Source organism: Ochotona curzoniae, unplaced genomic scaffold (assembly GCF_017591425.1).
Source record: "Ochotona curzoniae isolate NIBS_2020 unplaced genomic scaffold, NIBS_Ocur_1.0 contig_2688, whole genome shotgun sequence".
In the NCBI taxonomy this organism is placed as follows: domain Eukaryota; kingdom Metazoa; phylum Chordata; class Mammalia; order Lagomorpha; family Ochotonidae; genus Ochotona; species Ochotona curzoniae.
In genome coordinates, this window is record NW_024465553.1 from 24,428,168 (window position 1) to 24,440,428 (window position 12,261).

A 12,261-nucleotide genomic window follows, 5' to 3' on the forward strand; every position below is an offset into this window, starting at 1 on the left:
AAACACGTGACCATGACATTCATGAGTCGCAGCCCTTCAGGGCCCCAATCCTCCCCCAGGGTGGTGGCAGAGTGGGACACGCTGACCTGTAGCGGTCCAGCGCCGTGGCTGTGGCTCGGATCCAGTGCCGGTTCACTTTCTGCAGCGTCTTCACGTCCACCTCCCCGAGCGGGAGCTTCAGGCTCAGGTCGTTCAGACGTTCAATATCAGGAGAGTGGGCTGTCAGGGCCAGCACGTGCTTCTGTGAAAACAAAGCTGCTGTTCAGGGTGGGTTTTTGGCTTAGCAGTTAGCATGATGGCTGAGACACCCATGCTCCACCTGGGAGTGCCTGGGTGAGCTGCAGCTCTCATCTCCAGCTTCATATGAACACAGACCTTGGAGACACCAACTGACTGCTCGAGCAACTGGGTCCCTTGCACCTGCCTGTAGACCTGGATTGAGTTCCTGGCTTTGGCCCTCAGCATGGTGGGCATCTGGGGGAGAGTTCAGGCCTGGATGGCAGCTCTGTCTCTCTGCTTTTCAAATTAAAAAAGCAGCTCTGTCTTTCAAACAAATCAAAATCAAATTCAAGTGCAGTGTTTTTCAGATGAATTAAGATATTCAGACAACAAAAAGTCTTTTTATTTCAAAGACAAGGCAAAACTTGGGCCTGAATGAATGACTTGTCCATAGTCCAGGAGTTGGAGAGCTGGGCCTGAACTCAGAATGCCAACCTGCACATCCCATGTGGTAGAAAATGGAAAGTGGGCTCAGATTCTGTCTCTAGAAAATACAGAGAACAGACTCTAAGTACCACTTCAGACTTTCAAGTCCAATGACAGGTCAAGTAGATTGCTTACAAATCCCGCACAGGTGTAGGAGCCCAAGCATTTCAGCCGTCTTGCACTGCCTTCCCAGATGCATCATCACAGTGCTGGGATGGAAGTGAGCAGGACTTGAAATGGTACCCACCTGAGATGCCAGGACTGTAGTCCCAATCCACTGGGCCACAATGTTGGCCCCAGCTCTAGAATCCTTTACTTTTTTCCATTCATTTGTTAACAACAGGAACTTACTAAGGTCATCAAAAGGGACAAGAAGACTAAAACATTCGATTTACTATCCTTCAACTAAGAAGAAACATTCCTTTTATCACAACAGCCAATTCTTAGATTACTGCGGTTCATTGAAGGTAATTTGGGAAGACTTCCAAGGTTTAAAAATCCTACAAGAAATGGGCATGGCACAGGACTAGGTGCTCATGCTGTCCCGTTTCTCTAGAGCTCAGGCAAACATGGCAAGAATGAATGGCATGTGAACCACCAGACTCAGAGTCAGGATGCAAGCAGATTCCAGGTGATGCTAATTAGCCTCTTTTGATTAAACAGTGAATCTCAGCCCTTATGAAAGACAGATAGAGCCAGTACCAGCAGTAAGTCAGGGGTGTCCTCTTTTTCTTGTGCGTTGAGTTTATTCAAATTCTCTTCCTCCTGTGCAATAAGAGCTTTCAAAGTTCCTAATTGATCCTCAAAATCCTTAAACTGCGAGAGAACAAACTAGAAGACAAGGAATTTTTCATTAGAAACAATTACCTCATGTTTTGAAAACAAAATTCAACACAGCTTTGGGAGATGATAAAAGTTCAAATTATTTTAACCATGAATAGGGTCATTATTATCAAGCAACTCTTTCTATGAGCCTAGAGATATGAACAGCATACAAAATACATCACTTCTAAAATTAACATGATCATTAAACAAGAAGAGTTGCTTAAGATCTACCCATTGCCCATGTAATTAAAAGACATATTCATGTGAGGATACTTCGAGAAGCTCATGGAATTAAAAGACAAGTTTATTTGGGTGTAGAAAGCATGCATATGAGAAGTTCTAATAGAAACAAAGCATGGAAAATGTCTATTAGGAAAAAAAACACATGTGGTTTTGAAATTGTTTTGTGCCCAAATGAACCCATCTTTTAACTCAAAGTGTCTAAGTGCCCTCACATCTGCTCAGGGCAGCTTCACCTCGTAGTTTTCCTAAGGAGTAATTCAGAAAGCACTCTATGCCAAGGCTAAGAGCAACTGGCAGGATGCAAAGGCACAAGCTGAGGGCTGGAAGAGCGAAACAGGATGAACCTCAAAGTCGCTGGCTTTTCTAAGCAGCATCTTTTCCAAATAAGCTGCCCTCTGGAGGATGTGGGGTTGGCCGGAGAGGAACGCGTGGGTGCTGGACTCTGCAGGTTGCGGGAGTTGGTCCAAGGGAGTAGAAATTTCGGAAAAGTCCTCTCTCGTCTTCTGCACATTGTGCCGCAGCTCCTGGAAAAGACAAAGGGGTCAGCATGCTCGTCTTCCTCCTTTCCCTACTGCTCCATCAACACAATGAAATGGGCTATGAAAAGCTTCAGCTTTCTTGAAATGATGTCCTTTGCTGAAATGGTTCTGACATCTGGCATTTAAGAACTAAAACAGCACAGATCAGTCAAGTGGAGGTTTCCAGCCAGCCCACCAATAGCGGGGCAGACCCCCTTGCTTTGCATTTTTTCCCCCTTTTTTTTTTTAAAAAAAAAAAGATTTATTTATTTGAAAGATAGAGTGGAAGAGAGAGGGGCAACAGCAGAGAAGAGAGAGAATCTGACAGTTAGGGCTGGGCCAGGCTGAAGCCAGGAGCCAGGAATTCCATCTGGATCGTCCACATGGATGGTAGGGGCACAAGAACTTTGGCCATCATCTGCTCCTCCTCCGTTAGCAGGAATCTAGATCAGAAGTAGAGTAGCCGGGACCTGAACCAGCTGAGATACAGAACCTGGGCATCCCAAAGGGTAGCCTCACCCTCTGCTCTACAATGCCTGTCACTGTGCTTAGCGTTTCTAATTCATTTGCAGGGACAACTGAGTCTCATTAATACAGCCCATTTTACGGCTACTCTGGAAATACTATTTACAAAAAATGTCTGGGCTCTTGTTTATTTTTAAACGTCAGATCACATAGAAGTCAACCAGGAGCACACATGCTCTCTGTTGGATTCTTGTATAATTAAATTAGGTTCCACTGTTTGACTTACAATACCACATGAAACATGAAACGGCATTATGTCACCCAATTGAAAACTAAAATATATTCCACTTTCTGACCATTCATTAACAGTATTAGGAGAGACACCACAGAGGAAATTATACGATTCTTAGACCCAAGGACACTTCAAAAAGTTCATGGAAAATAGAATGAAAAATTTCTATTGATTCAAATAAATTTTGAAATCCTACATTGTTTTAATAACATCCATTTTTCTATGATTTTAGGAAGACCACTTTGGGCAGTCCAAAGATCACTCTCCTTGCAGAAAAAGGCCATGGTGTCAAGTCCACTACTACGTCTAAAGCGAGAAGTTCAACACCCGTGATCCTAAGATGGATCCGCTCAGTTGAGACACTTCTGCTTTTATTTTAGGCTCAGCGTGAGGTCTTTATGTTGGAGATACTCTTGCTAGAGTGAAAGGACAGACTTGGGACAAGGTGGTGTTGGATGCCTGTGACCCAGCCACCTGCTGTGTGGACCTCACCTCTGGGTCAGCACTCGATCCTGCCAGCCTTGCATTTTGGCCTTGCCTGCAACCTGTGTGGCTTACTCATGACACTTGTCCCAACTGTAGTGTGTCTCATCTTTGGGCCAAGGCCCTGCCCGCCCAGTGTACTTAACTTGGGTTTTTTCCAAGGGGAAGTGCACCCACCTTTATGCTTTGCAGGGCCCGGGGCAGGGTCTCTGCCAGGTTGCTTGCAGACACGCTGATGTTGGCCAGCTGCTGGAACTTCACTTCTTGCTGCTCTAGCTTTGCTGTGGCTTCCGAGTGAGCACTGCGGTAGGTCTTCCAGAGCTGGAGCATGCTCTGTGCCTTCTGTAACTGCTCGGCCACCTCCTGGTTGACCTGGGTCCACCTGCCAGTGCAATAGTAACAACGGGATCTTCATTCTGTCCTTCCCTCGTGTGCACACGTGTGCACGCACCCACACTCACACACTCCCAGGATCCTAACAGCAGATGGGCTCTTAGCAGGATGCTGCATGTGTCTGTTGACCTCAACTGCATTACCATGACATAAACAGAAACCCAAACTAGGTTATCTACTTGACTTTGTCAACAGAATTAACAGAAGCTGCGACTGGCAAGAACTAACTACGGCTTGATGAACATCTCTCTTAGGCCAAGGTGGAAAAAGTACTGAGCTGTTCATCTGCGGAGACCTCTGCATGAGGCAGGCTCTCCGTGCATCTTGGATGCCTTTCAAATATTCACTTCTTTGAGAAGAGGAGAGAGGGAGTGCCCCTCTGACTTGCATCACTTGCCAAATGCCCATAATGGCCAGCATCCAAGAGCACAACCCCGGTCTCCCACGTGGGTGTCAGGAACCCAATGACCTGAGCCTTTACTGCTGCTCCCCAGGCCTAGGATCCATGTAAGCAGGAAGCTGCCACTGGAGGCCCGAGGCAGCCATGGAGCCCAGGCATGCTGTCATAGATGTGGTTTCTTAACCGCTAGGCCAGATGCCTGCTCTGGCTTTCTGTTTGGAAGCTTGTTCCCACACCCCAAGTGCAGACAGGTAATTTCTATGTTTCTTCCTCCTTCTCATCTTCTTCTCTTCCCATAAAGGCTGGTGGGGGCTCTGATGGCACCACTGCAGGACGTAACACTTCTGCCCAACTGGATTTATTGGGAAAAGGATGCAACTGCACAGAGCATGGCAGGAGCAAGCCACCTGCTGCAGTTCAGCCTGGGCATCACCACCTTGTGTAAAGCAGCTGTTGGCCAACTTCCTTAGCACAGAGAAATGACAGCTTGCATAAACGAGGACGGTGTCCAAGAATGAGCTCTCCACCGCAGAATCCCTGTCATGCCCACCAAGGACCTCCCTGAGCCAGGCTTGGTCTGCCCCCTTCTCCATCACTGTGTCACCAGGGATGATTACAACACCCCCTGCAGGCCACCCACTAGCACTTCAGTTGACTTGTGCCTCTGACTTTGGGTGTCTGAGACCTGATTCTGCCTTCAATCTGGGCTAGATCTTGCTCCGTGTGGCCACACTGGGACCCTGATCAGGGCATTTCGAGACTGTTAAATGCTAGATGAGCCAGGCGGTAGCCTTCATGACGTCCAACCTTGCAGAGACCACCACCTTCAAAGCAGAAGCCAGAATAACAAGACAGTAATGCAACTGTCTTGGAGGATTAAGAAGGCTGCTCAAGGCCTGCGTCCCATCATTTGCCACATGTCCTCAGGATAAAGCCACCTGTGCCACCACTGAAACTGCACAGGAAACGGTACCTGGCATGTGTAGCTTGGTATTTTTCTTCCATGATTTCAGCCATGGAGGGGCAGACAACTTTGAGTTTACCAACCATCTCCTGGAGTTTCTCCCAGCTCCCTTCACTGCTCTCGGCTTCGTCCTGAAGCGCCTAGGAGGACAAGGCAGGAATGCATATTTCACAATGGCCTGGCCACCACCCAGGAAGGCAGCAGCTTCTCAGCTCTTGCTGTTCCCGCGGCAGTGATGTGGCCACTCAAACCCCAGGGGACGATGACAAGCTCTTAGGGATGGCAAAAAAGAAAAGAGAGGGCCAGTCCTTAATTGATGCTGAGCTATTTTCTTCAAGTTTATTTGAAAAACAAAGTGTGAGTGAGAGAGAGACTGATTAAAGAGAAAGTAAGATCTTTCATTCACGCCCCTAAAATCTTGCCAATGGGCCAGGCTGAAGCTGGCAGCCTGGAACTTCTTCAGAATTCCTTAAGGCTAACATTTTTTTTTAAAAAAGATTCCCTTCCTCTCTGTCTCTCCTCTCTGTATATCCGCATTTCCAATGAAAAAATAATAAAAATAAATCTTTAAAAAAAAAAGATTCATTATTATTAGAAAGTCAGATTTACAGAGAGGAGGAAAGACAGAAAGATCTCTCATCCGTTGATTCACTCTCCAAACAGTCACAATGACTGGAGCTGAGCCGATCCGAAGCCAGGAGCCTCTTCAAGTTCTCCCACGTGGGAAGAGGGTCCCAAGGCCTTGGGCTGTTCTAGACTGCTTTCCCAGGCCACAGAGAATTGGATGGGGAGGGGGGTTGCCAGGACACGAACAGTCACCCATATGGGTTCCCAGGCATGCAAGGCAAGGATTTAGCCGCGAGGCTACCATGCCAGGCCCGAGGCTGAATTTTTAAGTACTAAGTACTATTAATATTAAGCACTGAGGTGTACTAATAAATTTTTAAAAAGGATAAAACAAAACCCAAACACCTTCAAAATGTAAACTATGGACTTGAAAAACATAACACACAGTTTTATAAAATGAGCCGTGGGATTCATTTTGGAATTTTCAGTTATACTTCGCTTTCATTAGAAAGTTTATGTATTTAAAACAGTGAGACAGAAAGGGGGAGCGACAGAGAGCAAGAGCAGAAGAGAAGCTCTATGCTCCATGTGCCTGCAAGAGCTGGAGCTGGGACCACACTAAAGCAGGAGCCCAGACTTCCATCCCCATCTTCCATGTACTCGAACCATTGTACGCCACTTCCCAGACACATCAGCATGAGGCTGAATGGAAGCCAAGACCCCCACATGAGATGTAGGCAAGCCAAGGGCCAGTTAGGCGCCAGCAGCACAATGCCCGCCCCGTCCGGTTGCACTACGGACACTGTTGTTGAACGTCTCTCTGTGGAGAGCAAAGCTGAGTCTGGATCCACTCACTGCGCTCTGGAGTTTTCTGCCAATCACGTGTGGTGTTAGACTGTGGGTCCTCTTACCTGAAGGTTCTGCACCTGGCATCTCAAGGCTTCCGGCGATAAAACCGCAGGCTGGCTGTGCTCCAGGCAATACCAGAAGCGGATGGTCATGACATTCACCTCCTCATAGAGCTTCCCACAGGTCCTCCACTCCTGCAGCACCGACTGTGTGGAGCTTTTGAGCTGATGGATCTATATTAAAGCAAAACAAAACAACCAGGATTACCAATATAGAAAAGCCCTAGGGAAGCAGAGTCTCTTGCTTTTTTTTTTTCCCTTCCTTCCAAGGACTAGATCATTGTATTCAGTGTAAACATTCCAATGTTTTCAACTAGGAATGCATACGTGAATACTGAGGTTCTCAATACACAGGTGCTTACAGCTTCCACACACGGAAGTACCCCAATGGCTGGATCCCTTGTAGACTGCAGCTTTATAGAGAACATGGGATACATGTGCACTGAGAGGACAAGAAAATCATGAAGTGAAATTCACTACAGTACAACAGGTGGGAGAGAATGTGAACACTGGAGCTGGCCAGCGGGGTAACAGTTATTGAACACAGGATAGCCATCGCTATTAAGGCAGAAATCAAGGAATAAATGTCTTCCTCGTTATTAGGCAAATTCAGGCTTAGGGAGGTTAAGTCACCAACCAAGGTTATAGGCAGAAAAATATTTGGAAAGAGACTGCAAAGTCTCTGCTCCTAAACACAAGGGTTACAGGATCTCAATGATTGATTTTAGAACTTTTGGTTGCTCCCAAAGGCACCTCACAATCATCAACAGTCATTCTCAAATCTCCCCTCTCCCTTTCTCCAGCCACCCACCTGCTTTCATTTAAAGCAACACGACTGCCTTCCTTCCTCTTCAAGGCTGAGTAATACTCAGGATAGACCACATTTCCCTCCCATATTCACGAGCTGATGGACATCTGTGTCAGCTCCATTTCTCCATTATTAATACATTGTATGACTAGGAACATTCTTGTGCAAGTTTCTGGTGGGGGTGTATGTTTTCATTTCTTTTATCTACCGAGGAGTAGAATGGCTGGGTCTAAATACAGAATGGTAACTAAATCTGACATTTGAGGAAATATCAGATGATTTTCCTGGGTAGCTGCATCATTAAAAAAAATACTTATTAGTGGAAAGTCAGATACACAAAGAGGAGGAAAGACAGAGAGGAAGATCTTCTGTTTATCACTCTCCAAGTGGCTGCAATGGCTGGAGCTAAGCCGATCAGAAGCCAGGAGCCTTTTTCAGGTCTCCCATGCGGGTGCAGCATCCCAAGTCTTTGGGCTGTCCCATGGCACAAGCAGGGAGCTGGATGGGAAACAAGGCCACCAGGATTAGAACCAGCACCCATATGAGATTACAGCGTGTGCAAGGCAAGGATTTTAGCTGCTAGGCTACCACGCCAGGCCCAGTAGCTGCATCATTTTATATCCCTCCCAGCAATGTACAGTTAGAATTTTTTCCACAATCTTATTACCACTTGCAATGGTCTTTTTTAGTGTAACTATCTGGGCGTGTATGAAAGGGAACTGCAAGGGGCAGGCTTAGGGTACAACAGTTACACAGCCGCATGAGATGCTTGCATCCCATATCCGAGTGCCTGGCCTCGAATCTTGGCTCTTTATCCAGTTCCAGCTTCCTGCTGTGGGTTCCCTGGGAGGCAGCAGATGATGGTTCAAGTAGTTGGAACCCTGCCACTCATGGAGCTTCTGACCCTGACTCTTGATTATTATAGGCACTGGGGGAGTCAACCAGCAGAGGGGAATTCTGCGACTGTCTACCTTCCAAATAACAAATGCAAGAGGTTTCCCTGCGGCTTTGAATTTCCTTGTCTGATGGTCCATGGGCATCTTCCTTTTATATGTTATGGGTCATTTGCATGATCTGCAAATAGAAATATCCATCCAGAGCCTTTGCTATTTTTTTTCCTACTTCTTTGTCCTTTTCTTGAGTTGTAACAATTCTTTATATATTCTCACAAGGTCTTTATTAAATATGTGATTTGCGAATATTCTCTCCCATTGTGTATGTGTTTTTAAATTTAAATTTATTTGACAGGCAGAGAGGAGAAACGGCTCTCATCTGTTGGTTCATGCCCAAGATGTTCACAAGTGGGAGACCAAACCCAGGAGCCGGGGACTCAACCCAGGTCTCCCACATGAGTGGGAGGATCCCAGTCTCAAGGTTTGCATCAATAGGAAGCTAGAGTCAAAAACCAGAAGCAGCAATCAAACGCAGGTGCTCTAATGGGGGATGGGGGTATACCAGTTGGCAGCTTACTCGCAGGTCAAATGCCAGTACTTTCTACATATATAGAGAGTTGTGGCCTTTGAACCACCAAAGTGTTCAACCTTGATGAAATTCATTTTCTCTTTGGGTTCTTGCACTTTGGGTCCCACCTCTAGGGAATCCCTGCCTGATCACAAACATGAAGTTCTTAGACTGGTTCATTCTGAGTTAATTCTTGACTGTGGTGTGAAGGCAGGGGTTAACTTCGTTCTTTCTGCCTGTGGATATCCACCTGCTCCAGCATCACTGTTCAAAACGGATTTATTTTCTCATTGAACTGCCCTGGCAGCCTTAGTGAAAGTCAATGGCGACATCATGAGAACCTGTTTATTTTTGGACTCTATTCCATTTCTATCTATGTCCATGCATATGGCAGTACAATTCGCCTGTTTTTTTAGATGCAGTATCTGTCTCATCAGCCAGCATCGCTATGTTTTTATTGTATTATAATTAATTGTGTTGCAAAGATTCATTCCTGTTAGTCTACTAGCCTATGATCTCTTTGAGGTTGGATTCATTTTTTTTTTTTCCTTGTCTAATTCCATATTCCTGGTAGCAAGCCCGGTACATTATACAAGATACATTCAACAGGTATTCTCAGTATTGTCTTGATTTTCTGCCAGAGTCCTTGCAGAGGAATGAGGCTCAGCATTCCCAGGCAATTCCCAATTCCTTCTTGGAACAAGTGATTCATGATACATTTCGGTAGATGACAAATAACCCCCAGGGAGGATTTGTCAGGAAACACGGACACACCTATCCTGTTAGCAAGCTTGTACAAAGATGGAATTACAAGATTAACTTAATTTAAAAAAAAAACCTTTGAAAGCCATGCATGGTTTTTTCATAATATGTGATTCCATAATTTTTTTTTGAGATTCCATATATGCAGATTTTCTTTTGTGTGTGTGTGTGCCAAAATCAACTCCAACCCATTTTCTATGAAGTTCTTTGCCTATGTATTTGGAGTGTTCCCTTCTGTTGCAGGGGAATGTGAGGGCTGCAATATCCAGAGATGCCTATTCTGTCTTTGGGTGTGTCCTCCTCCAGCAAGGGACAAACGCAGAAACTGTCACGTCTTGCAGAGGTGACCAGATGTCTGGCCTATGCTGTGCTATCCTCTCTCTGGAGTTCTCTCTACACTGACCCCGCTCCTAAGGTTGCAGAGGCGCCTCCCTGTGTCTCCATGGCAGCTCCTGTGGCTCTGGCCAGGAGGCACTGCTGCACCCTCTGCTGGGTTTTGAGGATGGGGATGTTGCCATCTGTGTAAGAGCACGTCAGACACAACAGAGATGGTTCTGCGCATTCGCAGCCACCAACAAGGCTGGAATCACCAAAGAACAGGTGGAGAGAAACAGCAAACTTGAGACCCATTCTAGTACCTGACTGACAACGCTGTCCCTCTTTCGAAGCAATCCATCGATTTTAGATGCCGTATCTTCTAACAACGGCGTTGCCCCACTCTCCAAAGTCAGGGAGCTTTGTCTTAACTCATCCAGTGCTTTGGATTTCATCTCAAGCTGATTTTCTATATCCTGAAAGGGCAGGAAGAAAACATATTCAATGTACAACACCACGAAACAGCTGACAGAGTGTAAGCAATAGGAGTCTGTTTTTTTCTTTTACAAGCAAAAAATGCCATGAGCGTATATAATTAAATAGCAATCCATCAAAGGCACCTTAATTATAATACATGCTTAATTCGGGTATACACTTCACGGTTCTACACATAGGTAACTCTGGGAAATAAGTTCTTATCACAGAGAGCAAAAAGAATTTAGGGGTGCTGGACCCCAACCCACACCTGGCCTGCAACGCCTGTGGGGCCATTCATGAGGGAACACACTTCAGTCTGTTTTCTCCTCCGAGAAACAGTGATGATGCTACATGTGGCACACAGCTTAGGGATGAAGTGAAACCGAGCAGGTGCCTTTACACTGTAGACATCGTGATGCGCGGTCTTTAAGGAGCACATGGAAAATACGTAGGATGCAAACTTTGCATGGGCTGCAATACATATAGATATTTTTTTGGTACCACATACATATAACCTGATCCTTTCATTCCATTTTCTGTGTGTGTTTTTGAAGTTCTCTCACAAGCAACAGGTTACAGAGACACGGGTAATTCAGATAAAAATAACTGCAGTTTCTTCTTCTACTTCTTAGTGTATTAATTTATCGTAGAAGGCGCCTCCTCCCTGACCTGACCCAGTCTTTACAGAGGTCTTTTCAGAAAAGCAGACATGGGGCCAGTATTCTGCAAACCCAGCTGCCGCAGCCAGAGCAGTAACACCTTCCTCACAGCAGAGGGATGGTGGGGGCACCTTCTCCACTCTTCCAGGGGCTGGAGTTGAAATCCAAGTGGGAAAAACTGTAAACGTTATTTTTACTATGAGAAAAGCATAGCTCCTTGCAGAAAACACAGAAGATCATTAGGATTCTCGGGGATGCATCAACTAATACCTTTCAAGTTTCTAGATGAACACATGTGGACTATTCATGGTCTCATATCCTCCAGTACTACATTTCCATGCACATGAGTCGTTGTTTGTTTTAATTTTGAAAGAGTGACACACACACATACAGAGAGGTGGGGGGAGAGGAGAAAGAAAGAGAGAGAGAGAGAGAGAGACAGACAGACAGACAGACAGACAGACAACAGGAGAGAGAGAGAGACAAGTGGAGAGAGAGAATGAATGAACTGCCACCCACTGATTCAGTCCCCACTGGGACTGCCTTGCATTGGCCAGGGCTGGGCCATGCTGAAGCCAGGAGCCAGAGCTGGGATCTCAGTCCAGCTCTCCAGCACGGGTGGCAGGACCTGATGACTTGATCCAACACAACTGGCTCTCAGTGCACTTACAGGACGAGGTGTTCACTGGCTAACCTTCAGTGGCACATGGTTGAAAGGCACTGCCGATGTGTGGGTGCGTTTCTGAGCAATCATGTTTGGGGACTGGTGGCAAAGGCACCCAGCAAACCAAGCAACCTCCCTGGAATGGCCTTTGCTAGAGCTCAGGTGCCACCAGTTACGCCCACTCCAGGGAGGCTGGCTGGCATCTGAATCACCGCCAAAGGAGCTATATGATAGGGCATCTGAGCCGCAGCTCTCAACCCACACAAGGCATTTTGCTAACGAGCCTATTGAATGTCAGAAATCATTTTGTAATTGGCAAAATTAATGGCTTCTTTAATAGCATCAGGAGTAT

General features: G+C 46.1%; 1 protein-coding gene across 1 annotated transcript in view; it reads right to left on the reverse strand.

Annotated features, from left to right (window-relative positions):
- The window catches only part of SYNE2 (spectrin repeat containing nuclear envelope protein 2), a 309,068-nt gene that overhangs the window by 58,815 nt on the left and 237,992 nt on the right, over nt 1–12,261 (reverse strand). Inside the window, exons 86-92 of the mRNA XM_040975466.1 lie at nt 10,433–10,585; nt 6,767–6,937; nt 5,298–5,428; nt 3,709–3,913; nt 2,118–2,297; nt 1,408–1,536; nt 87–241 (exon numbers count right to left, since the gene is read on the reverse strand). Coding sequence (XP_040831400.1) covers nt 87–241; nt 1,408–1,536; nt 2,118–2,297; nt 3,709–3,913; nt 5,298–5,428; nt 6,767–6,937; nt 10,433–10,585 — 1,124 coding nt within the window. The remainder of the gene's footprint in view (nt 1–86; nt 242–1,407; nt 1,537–2,117; nt 2,298–3,708; nt 3,914–5,297; nt 5,429–6,766; nt 6,938–10,432; nt 10,586–12,261) is intronic.